This window comes from Monodon monoceros, unplaced genomic scaffold (genome assembly GCF_005190385.1).
Source record: "Monodon monoceros isolate NGI ecotype Baffin Bay Population unplaced genomic scaffold, NGI_Narwhal_1 Super_Scaffold_1, whole genome shotgun sequence".
NCBI classification, from domain to species: Eukaryota; Metazoa; Chordata; class Mammalia; order Artiodactyla; family Monodontidae; genus Monodon; species Monodon monoceros.
The window spans coordinates 38159274-38182135 of record NW_021703765.1 but is presented as its reverse complement, the minus strand read 5'-3'; the positions used below and the strand labels follow the sequence as shown (position 1 = coordinate 38182135).

The 22862-nt window shown below is 41.9% G+C and overlaps 2 protein-coding genes across 2 annotated transcripts in view; one reads left to right on the top strand and one right to left on the bottom strand.

Moving 5' to 3' along the window:
- Positions 1-22862, top strand: part of ZNF397 (zinc finger protein 397) — a 52294-nt gene that overhangs the window by 9949 nt on the left and 19483 nt on the right. The gene's annotated exons all lie outside the window — the stretch shown is intronic.
- On the bottom strand, positions 1565-8657 carry ZSCAN30 (zinc finger and SCAN domain containing 30). Its single transcript, XM_029222443.1, has 3 exons — positions 8250-8657; positions 7839-7977; positions 1565-2550 (listed from the first exon to the last, which is right to left on the bottom strand). Exons 1-3 carry the CDS (start codon positions 8655-8657, stop codon positions 1619-1621), a joined length of 1479 nt encoding a protein of 492 aa, XP_029078276.1. The 3' UTR covers positions 1565-1618.

Genomic DNA, 22862 nt, shown 5'->3' with positions numbered 1-22862 from the left:
TCTCCATTCGTGTTACGGTGCTCCCTATTACTGAATGATTAATTTCAAAGCAAAACTTAAAACTCAAATTTTATTACAAGACATCTTGCATTACATTCTAATACTAAATAGTTAAAGTATAAACAATGAGGTCCTACTGTATAGCACAGGGAACTATATTCAATATCCTGAGATAAATCATAATGGAAAAGAATATTAAAAAAGAATATGTATATATATATATATATGTATAACTGAATCACTTTGCTGTACAGCAGAAATTAATGCCACATTGTAGATCAACTACAAAAAAAATTTTAAATAAACAGTTGAAGTATATAATCAAAAGTATAAGTGTTAAAATCAGTTACTAAAAATGATTTACCAAACAAGATTTTCACCAAAAAAAGTACACATATATTAGGGTTGGGGGGGGGTGTAAAAAAAAATCTACTAGAAATACTCCAAAATGTTAACAAAGTTTCTATGGATGGTGGGATCGTGGGTGATTTATACTTTCTCATTTTCTGTACTATCAACATTTACAATTAATTCACAATCAGTAAAAAAAATATTAATTGGTATTAAAAACATGAAATCATTTGATTGTCACCCATAGGAAAAGGCAACTCTCTATCCATTTGAAGGATCTTTTTAGATTTCTGACTGGCCTCACTAATAATCCTACAACCTCTGGACACAAAAGCTGTCTCCCTAATTTCACCTCTCCTATTACCCACAACAGCTTTGATTATCACATCTTCTTCAGAAGTGACAGTATCAGGAAGGGAAATCAGGACATCTTAGAAGAGGACTCAAACTTCCTCTTAGGTATTAACTGCCCTCAGCAATTGTGAGTTAATTAAAACTGCCAAAATAAAAATTGGAGAAGTAGAGTTTTGAGGAATATTCAACAAATAATCATTGCCCTCACGTAGCTTAGCATCTGTGAGTCTGGTGATGAGAGGAGGGAACAGGGAATAAGGAAGGCATACCCCCCATTCCCGTGTTCCTGTCAGCTTCCCATTTCCTGGGCCCTAGGGTCATGGGACACAAGCACTTCAGTCCCCACTGTCCCTCTAGCCTCCAATATGTATTCTTTCTTTGGTGTACAAACATGCCTTTTTCCATACAACGCAGCAAAGTCTTCCATCACTCTAATTCTCCTAAGTACTCCAAGAGAACTGGGATAGGCCACCCAACTCAGTGACTAAATAGGAAGAGAGGAACAAACACCTGTCCTGACTTCTGAACCAGGGGCCCCCAAGAAAAAATTCCTGCCAGAGAGAAGAGTTCAGAGGAAGGGATGTCTCCAGATCCTCTGTTCATGCCATTGCATGTGCTATAACCTCTGCCTGTAACATTCTTCTCTTCCTTCTTGTCTTGGTCTGGCTAACTTCTACCCACCTTTTATGCCTCAACTGAGATTTCATCACATCCAGGAAGCCTTTAGTGACTCATGGACCAGGCTAGGTACTCCCCTGCCATACATGCATTTCAACAGAACCATATATATATATATATATATATATATCATATATCCCATTATATCACATATATATCATATATACATATCCCATTATTTACCCCCAAAGTGAATTCCTAGTATTTCATAGTTGTACAACTCTTACCCAAAGAGTTAAACTCTGGTGTGAGTTCTCTGATGCTGCATAAGGCCTGATCTATGCCTAAATGTTTTCTTACATTCACTACATTCATAAGGCTTTTCTCCAGTGTGGATTCTCTGGTGCTGGGTGAGGGCTGAGCTCTGATTGAAGGATTTTCCACATTCATTACATTCATAAGGTTTCTCTCCAGTGTGAATTCTTTGATGTTCAGTAAGGATAGAGCTTCTACCAAAAGCCTTACCACATTCAATACATTCATAGCCTTTGTCTCCAGTGTGAATTTTCTTATGCTGAATAAGGGCTGAGCTCCGGCTGAAAGCTCTCCCACATTCACCACATTCATAAGGTTTCTCTCCAGTGTGAATTCTCCGATGCCGGATGAGCTCTGAGCTGCCCCTGAAAGCTTTTCTACATTCACAACATTCGTAGGGTTTTTCACCACTATGAATTCTCTGATGTCTAACAAGGTCTGAGCTCAGACTAAAGGCTTTGCCACATTCTTTACATGCATAAGGTCTCTCTCCAGTATGAGTTCTCTGATGTCTAAGCAGCTTTGAGCTCTGGCGAAAGGCTTTCCCACAGTCGAAGCACTCATAGAGCTTTCCCGCAGCGTGAATTCTCGGCTGTGTTATAACATTTGAGTTCAGACTGAGACTTCCTTCACCTTCATTACATTCCAGGACACTCTCTTCTGTGGAGATTTCCTTGTTGAAGCTTGTCAGGCTAAAATGTCTTTCCTGGGAAGGGAGCTGACTCATTTTGTCCCCTGAAGCACTTCCTTTTGGCTTCTCAAAATTGTCCAGACCTCCCAAAGCTTCTTCAACTACCTGTCCTGAAGGAGTTTCCCCAGGGAGTCGTCTTGAGGATATCATGGCTGCTGATGCCACACATTCAATAATTTCTTGCTTTGCTGTCAACAATTTGTCAGCCACCAGCTTGCCATCTAAAAATGTGAACAGAAAATGCAAGTGTCATTTGCTCCCCATGTTGGAAGAAAAGAACTTACTGTAGCAGAAACAGAAAATAAACCAAATGAAATAGGTATTTACCTATTAGAAGGAAAACTCTTAAAAACTAGCTTCCCAACCTAGAATTTAGAAAAGTGGCCTGGGGTAGGGAGAGTTGGCACCCTCAGAGAGTAATATAGACTAGAATGAGAGTCAGCATTGGAAAGGAGGGACGGTGAACAGGGCAAGACATTAGTTAAAGGAGTTAGTGATAAACAGGAGTAGCAGTGAGAGACCAGGAAGCTGGGAGACAATCTTGGGTTAGAGGAGAAGATGTGCTTTTAGGTAATGAGGGAAAGGAAAAGAGGTGATAAAGAGTAATTAGAATAAAGACAGATGTCTAACAGTCTTGAATCAGCAGTGCTTCTACAAAAATAGGAGAGCAGGAGATACAATTAGGAAATGCTTTAGGGGTTAGAATTGGACAGAGGTAGGTGGTACAAAGGTAAATTGCAGATTCTGGCAGGTTCTAAGTTGATCAAATGATTATAAGCAAATAGAATAAGACATGCAGAGCATAAGAAAAGGAATATTGTGAGTTCCTGACTCATTCTGGGGCCAGGTGGGAGTCTTCTATGTTCACTTTTTTATGTATAAATGGTCAAAGATGGTGGATGGAAACAAGAGGCAGACGTGACTGCCTGGTGCCAAACCTTCAGCTCTCACACGACACACCCCTCTCATTTCTAGATTTCTAGTAACTCAGAACAGGAGACTACTGGATGATGGCTGAGGTAACTTCAATTATTTTGAGTGGGGAAAATCTGAAGAACTGTTAAGTTACTTTCGTCCCCCCCAAAGCCCTCTAAACTTATATGAATTTTACAGATCAGGAAACGAAGGCTCAGAGAGGCTATGTCACTGATGTAAGGCCACAGAATTAATAACTGGTAGAGTCGGGATTCTAACAAAGATGCTTAACATCAAGGCTTGCTCTTTCCCCCTATGTCATCTGCTTTCCCTACTGGAAGGAAGCAGGGCTGTAGTTGCACAAAGAAAAAAAAAATAATTTAAAAACCATTTTTATTTAGCTTCAGAAAAGTCATGTTTTTCTATGAAAACAAATACTTCTTTTTGATATTCTTGGAGTTCATCACACTTCAAACACAACAATAAAGGCTCACAATGATTACCTGACCAAAGCAGGGGGCTATCCAGCTTCCCTTTTCCTCACTCCTTACCAGAAATCACAGATGGACAACACTGCCTCTTAGATCAGGACAGAACACTAAAATTCACACTGTTCTTGGATCTTAAATAGAAATTTAAATTACTCAAGGCTATGCTCATTCAAAAAGGGAAAATTTATGAATAAAAGCATAATATATAAAAAAGGCAGAAGAATAATAAGCACCAACTTGGTTAAAGTCAGAGACCTGACAACCTAATGAGAAATCTTGTGAAAGTAGTAAATAGGTCAAATTATAAAGAGTATACATTATAAAGGGTATAAAGTGGCAATAAAATTGTGTAGGGACAAATTTAGGGCTGTGAAAATTAGAAAAGCAATGTAATTTATAGGATTTAAAATACTTCTTCAAATTCTATAATCACATGAAGACAAATTATGAGACCAGAGAAAAATCTTGACCTTAGATGTATCGATCAGGAAAATACCAAGACTCTTATTCTTTCAACTATATAGGTATATTACATTTTTAAAAATTAGGATAAACAGTTAACTAGAGTAATTCCTGGAAATGACAGAGATTAAAAGTAGAATATGAGATGATTACTTGAATATTTAGAAATATTGGTACAAAAATAATCCAAATAATCTAATTGATATCTTCCAAGAGTGAGTGATAATTTACAATCAAGCCCAAAGTCCAGATGCTGGAGGGCAGAGTACAGATTATAGGAAGCTCTTTGGAAGAGAAATAAGCCACAGGTTCCTCTGTAGAAGAGCTCTTCTATATAACATCCCCTCACCCCATCCCACTACTTCCCTACCTTTTCAGTGACCTGTATGGTCTGAAATCATCTTAACTCGGACTTGGCCTTTAATTGCACATGGACAAATATGATTCAGCCTTAATACTATATAGATGATGCTCCACTACCCACTCAGATCCCCTTCACCAACACAGTGCCTCCTTCCCCCAGCTGCTGTGAGTGTTGGCTCCTAACGACCCACAGCTTCCCTCTTCTCTGGAGCGTTGCCCTGGCTGATGAAAGCCACCTGGCCTAGGAAATTACTTCCACCCTCACTGCCCCCCAACCCCGCCTCAAGAAGGAACAACTCAGCAGTACAATTATGCTCCAGGGGGTCCTCCCAAAGCCCCACCTCATGGATTAAGCCAAGGCTAGGTTTTACCCGAGACCATATCATTGCTTGATCTTTTCCCTTCCTAACCCTACCTCTCTCACTCCATCACAGAGTTCTCCTGAGGAGCACGCCCTCAGTAAACCACCTGCACTCAAATCTCCATCTCAGGCTCTTCTTCTAGCAAAACAGACTGCTAGGCTAGTGAAGAAGCTAAGGAAAATTATATATTATAGTATATAACCAAGAGTGTAAGGTTGTAAAAATGACATGGCAACTCTTACAATCCTATCAAGGTGGATTCCTCCAATGATTTAATCCTTATTGACCTAGGTAAAAGATGTGAAATGATCCACATTAATTCTTCAGAGGTGGAGCTAAGACCCTCAAGACTAAAAAGAGATCATCATAATGAGATTTATCAGAAACCCAGTCAAGGCCATTCAAGACCATATACTTAGGAATCAGGCATAAACGGAGGATGAGGACATTTTGCTAAGGCCAAGGAAGGCTGGAAGATGGAATCACTGTGGCCATAAGTTGATTGAGTCAACAACATAATACCACTGTGAAGGGGCAAACAAATAAAAATATATAGAGTGCAACAAATAAGAGTTGGGGTGTGTGTGAATCTACCTTGTAAATTGACCAGATCTTCATTAGAGTACTTTATTTTTTTATCCCTGTACTTCAAATGAATGTGGAGAAACTGAAGCACATCCAGAGGAATGAGCTGTGATGACCGGAGAGATGGAACACAGATGGAATCAGAGGCAGTGAAATGCTTAGTTAAAACAAAGTCAAAGGGCAGTGTACTCATTACCTTCAAGAACAGGTGTGTTTTATGAGGATTCTGCTAAACAAATAAAATAAAATAGAATTAAATTAAAGCAGTAAGTAGTTCATATGGACACAGAGAAGAAGTTTAATACCGTTTTAGTTTGCCAGTCTGCCTGCCGTAACAAAATACCCTACACTGGATGGCTTAAACAACAGAAATTTATTTTCTCACAATTCTGGAGGCTGGAAGTCCAAGATCAAGGTGTTGGCAGGTTTGGTATCATTTGAGGTCTATCTCTCCTTGGCTTGCAGTGGCTCCTTCCCACTGTGTCCTTATACGGTTGTCCCTCGATTTGTGTTATGTCCCAATCTCCGCTTCTTACAAGGACACCGTCGTATTGGATTAGGGCTCACCCTAACAATCGCATGTTAACTTATTTACTTATTTAAAGGCCCTATCTCAAATACAGTCATATTCTGGGGTACTGGGTGGGGGTAGGGCTTCAACATAGAAATTGGGGGGACATAATTCAGGCCACAACAAATATCAGTATGAAAAGCCCAAGAACGACTTAAAAAATTACAGCACAGTCTCTGTTCCTCAAGACCTTAAAAGAAGGAAATAGAAGTAATCTACCCTAACTGATCTAGATATTTACCTACTTTAAGGCAGGGGACTTGAGGAGATGATTTTTTTTAAATCCACTTGAATGTAGTTTTTGCTTGATGCGGAAAATATTTAAGTGGGCTTACTTGGCTAATGATGTGGGCGGGGGGGGGCGCTGGGAGGGAGTTTCCTAGGAGGTCTCAGTGTACAGATGCATGGATACCTTTGGTGAATGCCAAGGTCCAAGATCTAGCCCTTGACCTTGGCCTCATAAACCTAACTTTATCATCATACAATGAATAGATTTACCTCTTGGGGTTAACTCTCATTAGCCAAGCTCATGAAACTGAGCAATAAAACCATAACAAAAATTAATGAGTAATTTAACTGTCACACAGACCAGACTAGACTAATGTACGTTTTTATTATAGCTAGGCTTCATAGGAATTTAATAAGATTGCTTGGTAAAGATGAAATCAGAAGGGTAGTTGGCTGTAACAAACTTGTTAATGAGAACAAGTTAACAGGCCTGATGTACATGCTGCCCATAGGGATGATTTTGCCAATAACATAATCAAAGCCCTTTTGGTCAGCTTCAAATCCACCCTTCAGTGCCCTGCCTGTGCTACACTTCTCCCTGGCCAGCTGACAACGATGTGAGCTTTAACAGTAGGGGCTGAACAGACCCTGGAGGAGGAAGGGGCTTTTCTTCCTGGTGCTGGTGTGCTCTCTTTTTCCCTGCAACGTGTGGGGGACCCAGCAGTGCCAATCAGTTTCAGGGGCACCATCCCTGAGGGTGGCTTTGCAGCAAGTTCTGTGTCATGGCACCTCCCCATGGTGGTGGGGGGGGCCTCCTGGCACCCCAGAGGGTAGCTTCTCAGTGAGTTCTGCCCCCTAGAACACACAATTTCCCCCCACCCATGAATGGCTTTCCTTCATACGCCAAAGAGCAGTTTCCCAGCAAATCTGCCAGCAAGCACTCAGGGGGCATCTCCATCCAGTGGAACATAGCTGTGTCCTCTCCAACAAGATCTGGATCTCAGTTCTGCCAAGGGAGGGGGAAGATGCAGCACCCTCTTGCAGATTTGTTCCTTTCTTGGGCGCTCTGCCTCAACCCTAGAGACTCCCTGTATGTGTTATTTCTGTATACTTTATGGGGGTTTTAAAAACTAATTAGTAAGTAATCCTCTGTCATAATTAATAATTATTAACATTAAATTTTCCCTTTTCAAGTTACTATGTGGTTTCTCCTATTGATACATTATGCATCTCCATCTTAGGGACTGCCTTGCCAGTAGGACCATAATATTAAAAAACCAGAATACTGCTCTTTGAATATTATGGAGATTATTAGAGAATTTTATTAGAGACCTTAATTCTTAACCCCAAATTAGAAATTATATTGGAATTTCAGATTCTAGGCAGAGCCAATGGAAGAATATTTCTAGGCAAGGGGGCTTTTTCACAGCACTTAATGACAGTCATAAGAGGCAGTTATTAAGAAAATGACCCATGCCACGGATTTAAGCCCTCACCTCCGCCCTCAACCTCAATGGACTGTGGCTCCTCACCTCTCTCACAGAAACCCTGGGGCTCCTGAATCTCATTCTTGCCCTGGTTCTCCAAGGGCTCGAGCTGGATACTCAGCGACTTCAGTGCTCCCACAGATGTCATTTCCTTCCAGATCATTCCTTGGCCATGAGCTGTGTCCTAGGAGTAATCAAGTACCAACACTATGATTCTGAGGACATACAAGAGGAAAACCCCTAGATTAACAGGGCAGGGCAGCCAGAATCAGAAACTCATTCAGGTGATTAGATAGAAAACAACAAGACTAAAAGCTCTAGTGACTTGATCCCAGTGCACAAATAACCCAAAGGACAAAAATTTTATAATTCTCGGGGAGCCCAGTCAAGGCCACTCAGAATGGCTTCCTCATTAACTTACAGTCAGTAAAACAAGCAAACAAAACACCTACTTACCTGTTGCCTTGGCTCGTCAAGCTCTTTCTCCAGCTCCTCCAGCATCACCACGGCTTCCTCTCCACTCCCTGGTTGGTTCTCTCGAAGCCAGGTCTGCAGCTCCTCTGGCAGGATGCTCAGGAACTGCTCCAGCACCAGCAGCTCCAGGATCTGCTCCTTGCTGTGCACCTCTGGCCTCAGCCACTGACAGCACAGCTCACGGAGCCGGCTCAGAGCCTCCCGGGGCCCCGCGGAGTCAGAGTAACCGAACTGCCTGAACCGCTGGCGGAAGGCCTCCTGACTATAGGCATTGCCCTGAAGGCCAAAGTCCTGCCCCCAAACATAATTTTCTTCTTCGACCTTCACAATTATGAGTCCTTCCTGCTCTTTTGGAGCATGGTAGACCAAGGCTGCCGACTTTCCTGCCATTCTGGGCAGAGATAGTCTGAAGAGGCTGCCTAGTTGAAGCGGGGAGGGGATGGACGTCTCGTGTCTGAGAGATTCTTTCTGAATTCCAGTTCTCCAAAGAGCTCCTGAGGTGGACAATGCTAATATCACACAGGGGAAAAAAATGTGTTTAGAATATAAATTCAGGTGTTTGAAAACCAGTTGCCGCCGAGTGTAGCACTGTAAAGAAAACTGACTAAAAGGGAGCTTCCATGTAAATAATACATTTATAGATGATTCAGGATTTTTCTCAGGATGTAAAACAGAAAAGTTAAAGTACCACTGAAATAAATTCAACTTTTTGTAACAATGTTAGAGACAACATTAGGGATAATAACTAATGCTTATACATCATGGAAATCAGGAAAAACACTATAGTATATTATCACCTCTCAGAATAATAACCACCATTTTACTGAGCACCTACTAGATGCCAAGCACTAGCTAGATACTTGACATAAATTTAATATAATTTCCCTAATAATTCTATAAGGATAATCATAATTATGCCCATTTTCCAAATAAGGCTACTGAGAATCACAAGGGGACCAAAGACACACAGCCAGTAAGCAGCAGAATGGCTCTTTGCAACCAGAGGATTTATTAGCTCTTTCTATTAAGCCATAGGGTCTCCCCAAAGAAGGGAATTTGCACTTAATAAACCTACTATGGGCCAGGCACTTTACAAATACAATTTTTTGAGGCTTGTAAATAACACTAATAGGTATGTATTATCAGCCCCACTTTACAGACGAGGAAACTGAGGTTCTTGAAAGTTAAGTAATTTGCCCAAGGCCCAAACTGGTATACGGCAAAGTCAAGACATGAACCTAGAGTAGCCCAACTCTAAAGCACTTGTTTTTTTAAATTACAGAACGGGTTAATGCCCAGGACAATCCTGGTTGCTACTATAAATTAAGAATGAGGGTGAAGGACTTCCCTGGTGGCACAGTGGTTAAGAATCCACCGGCCAATGCAGGAGACAGGTTCAAGCCCTGGTCCAGGAAGATCCCACATGCCGCGGAGCAACTAAGCCCGTGTGCCACAACTACTGAGCCTGCACCCTAGAGCCCATGTGCCACAACTACTGAAGCCTGTGCGCCTAGAGCCCGTGCTCTGCAACAAGAGAAGCCACTGCAATGAGAAGCCCGCGCACTGTAACGAAGAGTAGCCCCCGCTCGCCACAACTAGAAAAAGCCCACACACAGCAACGAAGACCCAACGCAGCCAAAAATAAATAAATAAATATATAAAATTTTTAAAAATCTGCTTTCTAGGGCTTCCCTGGTGGCGCAGCGGTTGAGAGGCCGCCTGCCGATGCAGGGGACGTGGGTTCGTGCCCCGGTCCGGGAAGATCACACATGCCGTGGAGGGGCTAGGCCGGTGAGCCATGGCTGCTGAGCCTGCGCGTCCGGAGCCTGTGCTCCGCAGCGGGAGAGGCCACAACAGTGAGAGGCCCGCGTACCGCAAAAAAAAAAAAAAAAAAAAAATCTGCTTTCTAAAAAACATAAAAATAAAAAAATAAGGGTGAAAATGTTAGGAAAAGGTCATGGAGAATGGCCAGGGTGAATGTACAAAAAAAGGAAGAATTTTTCTTTTTTTTTTTTTAATGTTTAGTTCTTTATTTATTTTTTTTAATTTTAATCTATTTATTTTTGGCTGTGTTGGGTCTTCGTTGCTGTGCATGGGCTTTCTCTACTTGCGGCGAGCAGGGGCTACTCTTCGTTGTGGTGTGCAGGCTTCTCATTGCGGTGGCTTCTCTCATTGCAGAGCATGGGCTCTAGGTGTGCAGGCTTCAGTAGTTGTGGCACATGGGCTTAGTTGCTCCATCTGCATGTGGGAACTTCCCGGACCAGGGCTCGAACCTGTGACCACTGCATTGGCAGGCGGATTCTTAACCACTGTGCCACCAGGGAAGCCCGGAAGAATTTTTCCTGACTTTAAGTCACAAGATTCTGAGACAGCACAAAGGAAAGAGGAATGGATTCCTTCATCTATTATCTCAACAATATTTGAGCTATGTGCTAGGCAGTGTACTGAACAGGACTCTCAGGCTTCAGAGGTCTGTCTTCAAGGACTCCTAGTTTAATAAGGGGAAGTGATAGGGAAACAGGCAAACACAGTGCACTACATCCAAGAATGGAGGGAAGCAGATAAGGTAGCCCGGAAAGATGACTAAGACCAGGAAGAACTGCCTGCCTGGGGGAACCATCTCAGCAGAGTCTGGTATGAGTGAGCTGGGTGGAGCTGTAGAGGGAGGTCATTCAGGCAAGGAGCAGTAGGTATGAGAGGATGTGGCCCACTGAGGAAACTGCAGGTGATTCAGAAAGGCCAGGCTCATGGCTATGGCTCAGAAACAGCCATGCATGGTCCTCAGATTTGTTGAATCAGAATCTCCATGGGTGGGGCTTCAATAAGTGCCACAAATGCTTCCGATGTGCAGCCAGGGTAAAAACCCTGGGCCAGAGCCTTGGCAGAGTTAAGGAATAGTAAGAGGAGGAACCTAAACACAGAGAAACTTGGGGACATTTTTCTGCTTAATTTTGTGGTATTTGGAAAATACTAAATACATTTCTTTAGGTCTTATTACAGCAATTGACATTTAAGAAATCCCATGATGATGCATTGTCAGATCTGTGCATCAGTATAAATACTGTGCCTCAGCAACTTGTCCTCCATTGGGTGGCTGAAGAATTATCGCTGTTCCTTCTCCATCTCCTTCACAAGTCCATCCTCCTTTACACCAGCGTTCCACAGGTTAGCCCTTAGTCCACCACTCTTCTCATGCTCTCCCAGGCAATCTCATCCTTACCTTCAGTTACCATCGATCTCCAGTCTGGACCTCTCATCTGAGCTCCAGCCCTATTTATCCATTGCGACTCACATCCATCACAACTCTTTTTCTTTTTTTTAAAATAAATTTATTTCTTTATTTATTGGCTGTGTTGGGTCTCTGTTGCTGCGCGCAGGCTTTCTCTAGTTGCAGCGAGTGGGGGCTACTCTTCGTTGCAGTGCACGAGCTTCTCATTGCGGTGGCTTCTTTTGTTGCGAAGCATGGGCTCTAGGCGTGCGGGCTTCAGCAGTTCTGGCTCGCAGGCTCTAGAGCTCAGGCTCAGTAGTTGTGGCATATGGGCTTAGTTGCTCTGTGGACCAGGGCTTGAACCCGTGTCCCCTGCATTGGCAGGCGGATTCTTAACCACTGTGCCACCATGGAAGCCTCATCATAACTCTTCTTGAATTTCTCAAAAGGACCTCAAACTCAGCACATCCATGATCAATTGATGATTCCTCCCACCCCAACCTGCTCCTCTCCCAGTGATTCCCCTCTCGGAAGTAGGAACAACCATACGGCTGCACTGCCAGAAACCTGGAAGCATTCCTAATACCTCCTTCCTGTATTTAATGCAAATTAAGTCCCATTGATTTTATTTCCTATTTCCAGAATCTGCTCTTTCCCATCTCTGCCACCACCTTCTTCATTCCAGCAACTATCCTTCCTGTTACACTGTACAATAACCCACAGTCTATTCATAGTGTAACCACAGTGACTTCAAATTGCAAATCTCATCCTGTTCCTCTGACTAGTTTTAAAAAAGCAAAAGCAAAAACAAAAACAATAGATAACCAACAAGGACCTACTGCATAGCACAGGGAACTCTGCTCCATATTCTATAATAACCTAACGGGAAAAGCATTTGAAAAAGAATAGATACAGGGGAGGAGGAACCAAGATGGTGGAGTAGAAGGACATGTTCTCACTCCCTCTTGCGAGAACACCAGAATCACAACTAGCTGCTGGACAATCATCAACAGGAAGACACTGGAACTCACCAAAAAAGATAACCCACATCCAAAGACAAAGGAGAAGCCACAATAAGACGGTACGAGGGGCGCAATCACAGTAAAATCAAATCCCATAACTGGTGGGTGGGTGATTCACAGACTGGAGAACGCCTATACCACAGAAGTCCACCCACTGGAATGAAGGTTCTGAGTCCCACGTCAGGCTTCCCAACTGGGGGTCCGGCAACGGGAGGAGGAATTCCTAGAGAATCAGACTTTGAACACTAGTGAGAATTGATTGCAGGACTTTGACAGGACTGGGGGAAACAGAGACTCCACTCTTGGAGGGCACACACAAAGTAGTGTGCACATCGGGACCCAGGGGAAGGAGCAGTGACCCCGGAGGAGACTGACCCAGACCTACCTGCTAGTGTTGGAAGGTCTCCTGCAGAGGCGGGGGGTGGCTCTGTTTCACCGTGGGGTCAAGGACACTGGCAGCAGAAGTTCTGGGAAGGACGCCTTGGCGTCAGCCCTCCCAGAGTCTATCATTAGCCCCACCAAAGAGCCCACTTACGCTCCAGTTTTGGGTTGCCTCAGGCCAAACAACCAACAGGGAGGGAAGCCAGCCCCACCCATCAACAGTCAAGTGGATTAAAGTTTTACTGAGCTCTGCCCACCAGAGCAACAGTCAGCTCTACCCACCACAAGTCCCTCCCATCAAGCCTCTTAGATAGCCTCATCCACCAGAGGGCAGACAGCCTAAGCAAGAACTACAATCCTGCAGCCTGTGGAACAAAAACCACATTCACAGAAAGATAGACAAGATGAAAAGGCAGAGGGCTATATACCAGATGAAGGAACAAGATAAAACCCCAGAAAAACAACTAAATGAAGTGGACATAGGCAACCTACAAGAGAAAGAATTTAGAATAATGATAGTGAAGATGATCCAGGACCTCGGAAAAAGAATGCAGGCAAAGATCGAGAAGATGCAAGAAATATTTAACAAAGACCTAGAAGAATTAAAGAACAAACAAACAGAGATGAACAATACAATAACTGAAATGAAAACTACACTAGAAGGAATCACTAGCAGAATAACTGAGGCAGAAGAATGGACAAGCGACCTGGAAGACAGAATGGTGGAATTCACTGCTGGAGAACAGACTAAAGAAAAAAGAATGAAAAGAAATGAAGACAGCCTAAGAGACCTCTGGGACAACCTTAAATGCAACAACATTTGCATTATAGGGGTCCCAGAAGGAGAAGAGAGAGAGAAAGGACCAGAAAAAATATTTGAAGAGATTATGGTCGAAACCTCCCTAACATGGGAAAGGAAATAGCCACCCAAGTCCAGAAAGCGCAGCGAGTCCCGTACAGGATAAACCCAAGGAGAAACACGCCGAGACACATAGTAATCAAATTGGCAAAAATGAAACACAAAGAAAAATTATTGAAAGCAGCAAGGGAAAAACGACAAATAACATAGAAGGGAACTCCCATAAGGTTAACAGCTGATTTCTCAGCAGAAACTCTACAAGCCAGAGGGAGTGGAATGATATAAAGTGATGAAAGGGAAGAACCTACAACCAAGATTACTCTACCCGGCAAGGATCTCATTCAGATTCAATGGAGAAATCAAAAGCTTTACAGACAAGCAAAAGCTAAGAGAATTCAGCACCACCAAAGCAGCTCTACAACAAATGCTAAAGTAACTTATCTAAGTGGGGAACACAAGACAAGAAAAGGACCTACAAAAACAAACCCAAAACAATTAAGAAAATGGTCATAGGAACATACATATCGATAATTACCTTAAACGTGAATGGATTAAATGCTCCAACCAAAAGACACGAGCTCGCAGAATGGATACAAAAACAAGACCCATATATATGCTGTTTACAAGAGACCCACTTCAGACCTAGGGACACATACATACTGAAAGTGAGGGGATGGAAAAAGATATTCCATGCAAATGGAAATCAAAAGAAAGCTGGAGTAGCTATACTCATATCAGATAAAATATACTTTAAAATAAAGAATGTTACAAGAGACAAGGAAGGACACTACATAATGATCAGGGGATCAATCCAAGAAGGAGATATAACAATTATAAATATATATGCACCCAACATAGGAGCACTTCAATATATAAGGCAACCGCTAATGGCTATAAAAGAGGAAATCGACAGTAACACAGTAATAGTGGGGGACTTTAACACCTCACTTACACCAATGGACAGATAATCCAAAATGAAAATAAATAAGGAAACAGAAGCTTTAAATGACACAATAGACCAGATAGATTTAATTGATATTTATAGGACATTCCATCCAAAAACAGCAGATTACACTTTCTTCTCAAGTGCACATGGAACATTCTCCAGGATAGATCACAACTTGCGTCACAAATCAAGCCTCAGTAAATTTAAGAAAATTGAAATCATATCGAGCATCTTTTCTGACCACAATGTTATGAGATTAGAAATGAATTACAGGGAAGAAAATGTAAAAACACATGGAGGTTAAACAATACGTTACTAAATACCCAAGAGATCGCTGAAGAAATCAAAAAATACCTAGAGACAAATGACAATGAAAACACGATGATCCAAAACCTATGGCATGCAGCAAAAGCAGTTCTAAGAGGGAAGTTTATAGCTATACAAGCCTACCTCAAGAAACAAGAAAAATCTCAAGTAAACAATCTAACCTTACACCTAAAGGAAGTAGAGAAAGAAGAACAAACAAAACCCAAAGTTAGCAGAAGGAAAAAAATCATAAAAATCAGAGCAGAAACAAATGAAATAGAAACAAAGAAAACAATAGCAAAGATCAATAAAACTAAACTCTGGTTCTTTGAGAAGATAAACAAAATTGATAAACCATTAGCCAGACTCATCAAGAAAAAGAGGAGAGGACTTAAATCAATAAAATTAGAAATGAAAAAGGAGAAGTTACAACAGACACCTCAGAAATACAAAGCATTCCAAGAGACTACTACAAGCAACTCTATGCCAATAAAATGGGCAACCTGGAAGAAATGGACAAATTCTTAGAAAGGTATAACCTTCCAAGACTGAAGCAGGAAGAAATAGAAAATATGAACAGACCAATAACAAATAAGGAAATTGAAACTGTGATTTAAAATCTTCCTACAAACAAAAGCCCAGGACCAGATGGCTTCACAGGTGAATTCTATCAAACATTTAGAGAAGAGCTAACACCCATTCTTCTCAAACTCTTCCAAAAAATTGCAGATGAAAGAACACTCCCAAACTCATTCTATGAGGCCACCATCACCCTGATACCAAAACCAGACAAAGATACCACAAAAAAAGAAAATTACAGACCAATAGCATTGATGAACATAGATGCAAAAATCCTCAACGAAATACTAGCAAACAGAATCCAACAACACATTAAAAGGATCATACACCATGATCAAGTGGGATTTATCCCAGGGATGCAAGGATTCTTCAATATACGCAAATCAATCGATGTGGTACACCATATTAACAAATTGAAGAATAAAAGCCATATGATCATCTCAATAGATGCAGAAAAAGCTTTTGACAAAATTCAACACCAATTTATGATAAAAACTCTCCAGAAAGTGGGCACAGAGGGAACCTACTTCAACATAATAAAGTCCATATATGAAAAACCCACAGCAAACACCATTCTCAATGGTGGAAAACTGAAACCATTTCCTCTAAGATCAGGACCAAGACAAGGATGTCCATTCTCACCACTACTATTCAACATAGTTTTGGAAGTCCTAGCCATGGCAATCAGAGAAGAAAAAGAGATAAAAGGAATCCAAGTGGGAAAAGAAGAAGTAAAACTTGTCACTGTTTGCAGATGACATGATACTATACATAGAGAATCCTAAAGATGCCACCAGAAAACTACTAGAGCTAATCAATGGATCTGATAAAGTTGCAGGATAGAAAATTAATGCACAGAAATCTCTTGCATTCCTGTACACTAACGATGAAAAATCTGAGAGAGAAATTATGGAAAACACTCCCATTTACCATTGCCACAAAAAGAATAAAATACCTAGGAATAAACCTACCTAGGGAGACAAAAGACCTGTATGCAGAAAACTATGACACTGATGAAAGAAATTAAAGATGATACCAACAGATGGAGAGATATACCAGGTTCTTGCATTGGAAGAATCAACATTGTGAAAATGACTCTACTACCCAAAGCAATCTACAGATTCAATGCAATCCCTATCAAACTACCACTGGCATTTTTCACAGAACCTGAACAAAAAATTTCACAATTTGTATGGAAACACAAAAGACCCCGAATAGCCAAAGCAATCTTGAGAATGAAAAATGAGCTGGAGGAATCAGGCTCCCTGACTTCAGACTGTACTATAAAGCTACAGTAATCAAGACGGTATGGTACTGGCACAAAAACAGAAGGATATATCAATGGAACAGGATAGAAAGCCCAGAGATAAACCCACGCACATATGGTCACCTTATCTTTGATAAAGGAGGCAAGAATATACAGTGGAGAAAAGACAGCCTCTTCAATGAGTGGTGCTGGGAAAACTGGACAGCTACATGTAAAAGTATGAAATTACAACACTCTCTAACACCATACACAAAAATAAACTCAAAATGGATTAAAGACCTAAATATAAGGCCAGACACTATAAAACTCTTAGAGGAAAACACAGGCAGAACACTCTATGACATAAATCACAGCAAGATCCTTTTTGACCCATCTCCTAGAGAAATGGAAATAAAAACAAAAATAAACAAATGGGAACTAATGAAACTTAAAAGCTTTTGCACAGCAAAGGAAACCATAAACAAGACTAAAAGACGATCCTCAGAATGGGAGAAAATATTTGCAAATGAAACAACTGAAAATGGATTAATCTCCAAAATTTACAAGCAGCTCATGCAGCTCAATAACAAGAAAACAAGCAACCCAATCCAAAAATGGGCAGAAGACCTAAATAGACATTTCTCCAAAGAAGATATACAGACTGCCAACAAACACATGAAAGAATGCTCAACATCATTAATCATTAGAGAAATGCAAATCAAATCTACAATGAGGTATCATCTCACACAGGTTAGAATGGCCATCATCAGAAAATCTAGAAACAATAAATGGTGGAGAGGGTGTGGAGAAAAGGGAACCCTCTTGCACTATTGGTGGGAATGTAAATTGATACAGCCACTATAGCGAACAGTATGGAGGTTCCTTTAAAAACTAAAAATAGAATTACCATAAGACCCAGCAATCCCACTACTGGGCATATACCCTGAGAAAACCATAATTCAAAAAAAAGTCATGCACCAAAATGTTCATTGCAGCTCTGTTTACAACAGCCAGGACATGGAAGCAACCTAAGTGTCCATCAACAGATGAATGGATAAAGAAGATGTGGCACATATATACAATGGAATATTACTCAGCCATAAAAAGAAACAATATTGAGTTATTTGTCATGAGGTGGGTGGACCTAGAGTCTGTCATACAGAGTGAAGTAAGTCAGAAAGAGTAAAACAAATACTGTATGCTAACACATATATATGGAATCTAAGAAAAAAAAATGTCATGAAGAACCTAGTGGTAAGACAGGAATAAAGACACAGACCTACTAGAGAATAGACTTGAGGATCTGGGGAGGGGGAAGGGTAAGCTGTGACAAAGCGAGAGAGTGGCATGGACATATATACACTACCAAACATAAAATAGACACCTAGTGGGAAGCAGCTGCATAGCACAGGGAGATCAGCTCGGTGGTTTGTGACCACCTAGAGGGGTGGGATAGGGAGGGTGGGAGGGAGGGAGACACAAGAGGGAAGAGATATGGGAACATATGTATATGTATAACTGATTCACTTTGTTATAAAGCAGAAACTAACACACCATTGTAAAGCAATTATACTCCAATGAAGATGTTAAAAATAATAATAATAAAAATAATAATAAGTGGTGTTTGTAAAACTGGACAGCTACATGTAAAAGAATGAAATTAGGGCTTCCCCGGTGGCCCAGTGGTTGAGAGTCTGCCTGCCAATGCAGGGGACATGGGTTCGTGCCCCGGTCCGGGAAGATCCCACATGCTGCAGAGCGGCTGGGCCCGTGAGTCATGGCCACTGAGCCTGCGCGTCCGGAGCCTGTGCTCCACAACGGGAGAGGCCACAGCAGTGAGAGGACCGCGTAGTGGAAAAAAAAAAAAAAATGAAATTAGAACACTCCCTAACACCCATACACAAAAATAAACTCAAAAGGGATTCGAGACCTAAATGTAAGACCGGACACTATAAAACTCTTAGAGGAAAACATAGGAAGAACACTCTTTGACATAAATCACAGCAAGATCTTTTTTGATCCACCTCCTACAGTAATGGAAATAAAAACAAAAATAAACAAATGGGAACTAATGAAACTTCAAAGCTTTTGCACAGCAAAGGAAACCATAAACAAGGTGAAAAGACAACCCTCAGAATGGGAGAAAATATTTGCAAACGAATCAACGGACAAAGATTAATCTCCAAAATATATAAACAGCTCATGAAGCTCAATATTAAAGAAACAAACAACCCAATCCAAAAATGGGCAGAAGACCTAAATAGACATTTCTCCAAAGAGGACATACAGATGGCCAAGAAGCACATGAAAAGCTGCTCAACGTCACTAATTATTAGAGAAATGCAAATCAAAACTACAATGAGGTATCACCTCACACCAGTTAGAATGGGCATCATCAGAAAATCTACAAACAACAAATGCTGGAGAGGGTGTGGAGAAAAGGGAACCCTCTTGCACTGTTGGTGGGAATGTAAATTGATACAGACAGCACTATGGAGAACAGTATGGAGGTTCCTTTAAAAACTAAAAATAGAATTACCATATGATCCAGCAATCCCACTATTGGGCATATACCCAGAGAAAACCATAATTCAAAAAGATACATGCACCCCAATGTTCACTGCAGCACTATTTACAATAGCCAGGTCATGGAAACAACCTAAATGCCCATCGACAGATGAATGGATAAAGAAGATGTGGTACATATATACAATGGAATATTACTCAGCCATCAAAAGGAACAAAATTGAGTCATTTGCAGAGACGTGGATGGATCTAGAGACTGCCATACAGAGTGAAGTAAGTCAGAAAGAGAAAAACAAATATCGTATATTAACGCATGTATGTGGAACCTAGAAAAATGGTACAGATGAACCGGTTTGCAAGGCAGAAGTTGAGACACAGATGTAGAGAACAAAGGTTTGGACACCAAGGGGGGGGGAACCGCGGTGGGACGGGGATGGTGGTGTGCTGAATTGGGCCATTGCGATTGACATGTATACACTGATGTGTATAAAATTGATGACTGATAAGAACCTGCAGTACAAAAAAACAAACAAACAAAACTAATGCTAAACTTTCTTTGGGTTATTTGTATAGAAATATGTTAATATAAATGTTTCAGACATTACGTGAAATTTCTAAAAATCTTATATGTTCTAGTATAATGTTATGTCATAATTCTAGTTATTACTTTAAAATGTATATCTCAGAAATAACTAAATTTCCTTGTCAATTGCATTATTATGAACTTGCATCAAATCTTTAACCGTGGTCATTTTTAAGTCTTCTGTCATTTACAGACAGTTCTGGGTGTACTCTGATGATTTTGCAAAAATGTTCCTATAAGAGGGTTTCATGTTCAAGGAATTCATGGAAAAGACTCTGACAAGTACAGGTTTCTGGTAACTGACTATACTGCTGAACTGAATGAATAAGCATTTTCAGAACTCTAATGGAAAATTGATGAATTCACAAAAGTGCTAACAAAAGATCAAGATAGAAAAAATTAATTACATGGGACTGAGTGAGCTGATGAGGATGATTATAATTTTTGCGACTTTCTGTTTGAATATTAAAAAAAAAATTCCACAAGGACTCAGAGGCAAAAAATATACAAATCAATTTTCACTGCAAAGTAAAGGAGCTGTTACAGTGGAGGATTACTGGACTGAATGTCAATATTATGACATAGTATGAGTGTGTTTCGTGTTTGGTAATTGGAATCATTGTTGATTTTGTTGTGGTCATCCATTTACAATGCTTGGTGTCTGTTTATTTATCTCTTGTAAAAATAAAATACAGTGTGTGTGTGTGAAAAAAATCTGATAGCCAAAAAAAATAAAGGATACAGGTATATGTATAACTGAATCACTTTGCTGTACACCTGAAATTAACAAAACATTGTTAATCAACTATACTCCAGTATAAAATAAAAACTTAAAAAGACAAACAAAACAAAATCCTTTAGCCAAGGTGAGGCTTTCTTTGACTGCAGTCACCTCACTTTACAGATGCCTGGGCCTCATCCCAGCCTGAGCCAGAAACTTGTGGGTCGGGTTTTAGATCTGTAAAACATTCCGCAAGTGATTCTGATGTGTAGGCAGGCTTGAGAACCCTGGGCCAGTCAAGGAGTCATGAGAGACACAATGAAAGAGAATTGCATTCCTTTCCCTCAGAGCACGTCTCTCATTTTGTCAGTATATATACTTCGGTAGGACTGTTGGGGTAATACATATCTTTTCCATGATTAGATTGTAAGCTACATCAACATTTTTGCTCACCACTGTATCACCATCACCCAATCCAATGTGTGGCATAAGTTGACTGCTTTGGACCAGAAGTGTGGATTTAAGTGTCAGTTGTTTATGGAGTTGTCTAGGGAACCCAGTTGGGGGGCTAGAAGCACCTCTGGGAGATAAGATCCTGGTTCCAGTTACCTCTTAGTCCATTCAACCCAAGATCCTCCACGGCACTTTTGGACAATCCTGCTTACTGCAGTATAATGTATCTGCATTGTCTGCTTACTTAAACACTAATTGAGCTTTTATTATAGTCAAGTGCTGTCTACCTGTTTTAAGTGTCTTCATTCATTTCACCTTCATAGCACTCTATGTTCTACAGTTTTACAGAAGAGAAACAGAGAACTTATGCAATTTGTCTCAGGTCACATGGCTAGTAAGTGATGTAGTCTGGACTGTTTTGAAACCACATGGTCTGACTCCAGAGTCCATACTCTTGGATGTGTGTTCTGCTGAACTGCCCTTTCACATCTGCCTTCCCCCACCAAACCAAGAGCACTTCTAAGGACAGCCTGTGGTTTTCGCACATTTCTCTAACAATATTTATTGAGTGCCTACTTTGTGCAGGCACTGTGCTAGGCACTGAGCAAAGAGTTATAAACAGTGTCCTTGCATTACAGAACTTAAAAATTGTAAGAAGCAGATGTCAAACAAAAGTCGCACGGAACTACCTGATTTAATCGTGGTAAGAACTGCAAAAGGGAGAGCAGAAAGTGCTCTGAAAGTGGTAAAAAATCTAACCTAGACTGGGAAGTCAATAAGGACGGCTGAGAGCGGACTCAAAAGCGATCTCTGGGCGCGTGAAGTGGGAGGAGAGATTCCATTAGTGCCTCTCCGACTCCTCTGCTAGCGGCCTGGCACACAGGAGGCGCCCGGTAAGTGCTTGTGGAGTCAGTCGACGCAAGGGCGGGTGGATGAACCGGCAAACGGACAAATGCATGAAAGATGGACGGACGGACTGATGGGCTGATGGACAGATGGACGGGCGGACGGTAGCATCGAGGGGCGGCCACCTGGTGCAGCCGCAGGCTCTGCCCGGGGCCGAGGAAGGCCGAGGCCGGTCAAGGGCGGTTTGGGAAACACCCAGGGCCGTGCTGCCGGACCACCACACTCACCCTTCGCTCCGCGGGCTGCGGGGACCGACCCCTGGCGGGGAGCAGATCGGCCTCTGGGCGCGCGCGCCGGAAGTGAGAGCGGCGCGCCCCTCTAGGCCGCCCGGAGGACTGCAGCTCTGTGGCGGGCGCGCGGCAGGGTTCGGAGGACTGGTGCGGGGTCCGGGAGAAGGAGCGCGTCTCTGGGTGGGACCTGGTGGGGAGAGCCCCAGGTCGAAAACGGTTGACAGGCGACTGAAAGAGGAAAAAAGAAATAGAGATAGAGGTTAGTATAGCATCAAGGAGATAAAAATAGAACCCATCATCTGTAAATTTGGGGAAGAGGACCAGATCACATTCACAAACACGTTGACTGTCTGCAATGACAAGTTACGGGGATGACTGTAGGGGAAGAGGCTGTTCCCTGGCATGGCGAGGGGACAAGGCGGAGATCAACCCTACCGTCGACTGCAAGGGCGTGGGGACCGGGGCCGAGCCAAAGAAGGTCAGTAATTTCCCGTAGAATGCGGTACTCAAGCTGAGCCTTGACGACCGGGTAAAACAGAGATTTGGAGGAGCGCAGGTTTCCCAGGTAGGGAGCGGCAGGAGCGAGAGCCCAGCGGTGGGACGTACAGGGCAGGCTGGGGAGTTAGCCC

Bases quoted from the DNA above. Each gene is read 5' to 3' on its own strand.
- ZSCAN30 (XM_029222443.1), bottom strand. From the start codon at position 8,657: ATGGCAGGAAAGTCGGCAGCCTTGGTCTACCATGCTCCAAAAGAGCAG. The intron at 7,978-8,249 runs GTAAGTAGGTGT...GATTACTCCTAG, and splicing joins TTGACGAGCCAAGGCAACAG to GACACAGCTCATGGCCAAGG. The intron at 2,551-7,838 runs GTGAGGAGCCAC...TCACATTTTTAG, and splicing joins CCAGGGTTTCTGTGAGAGAG to ATGGCAAGCTGGTGGCTGAC.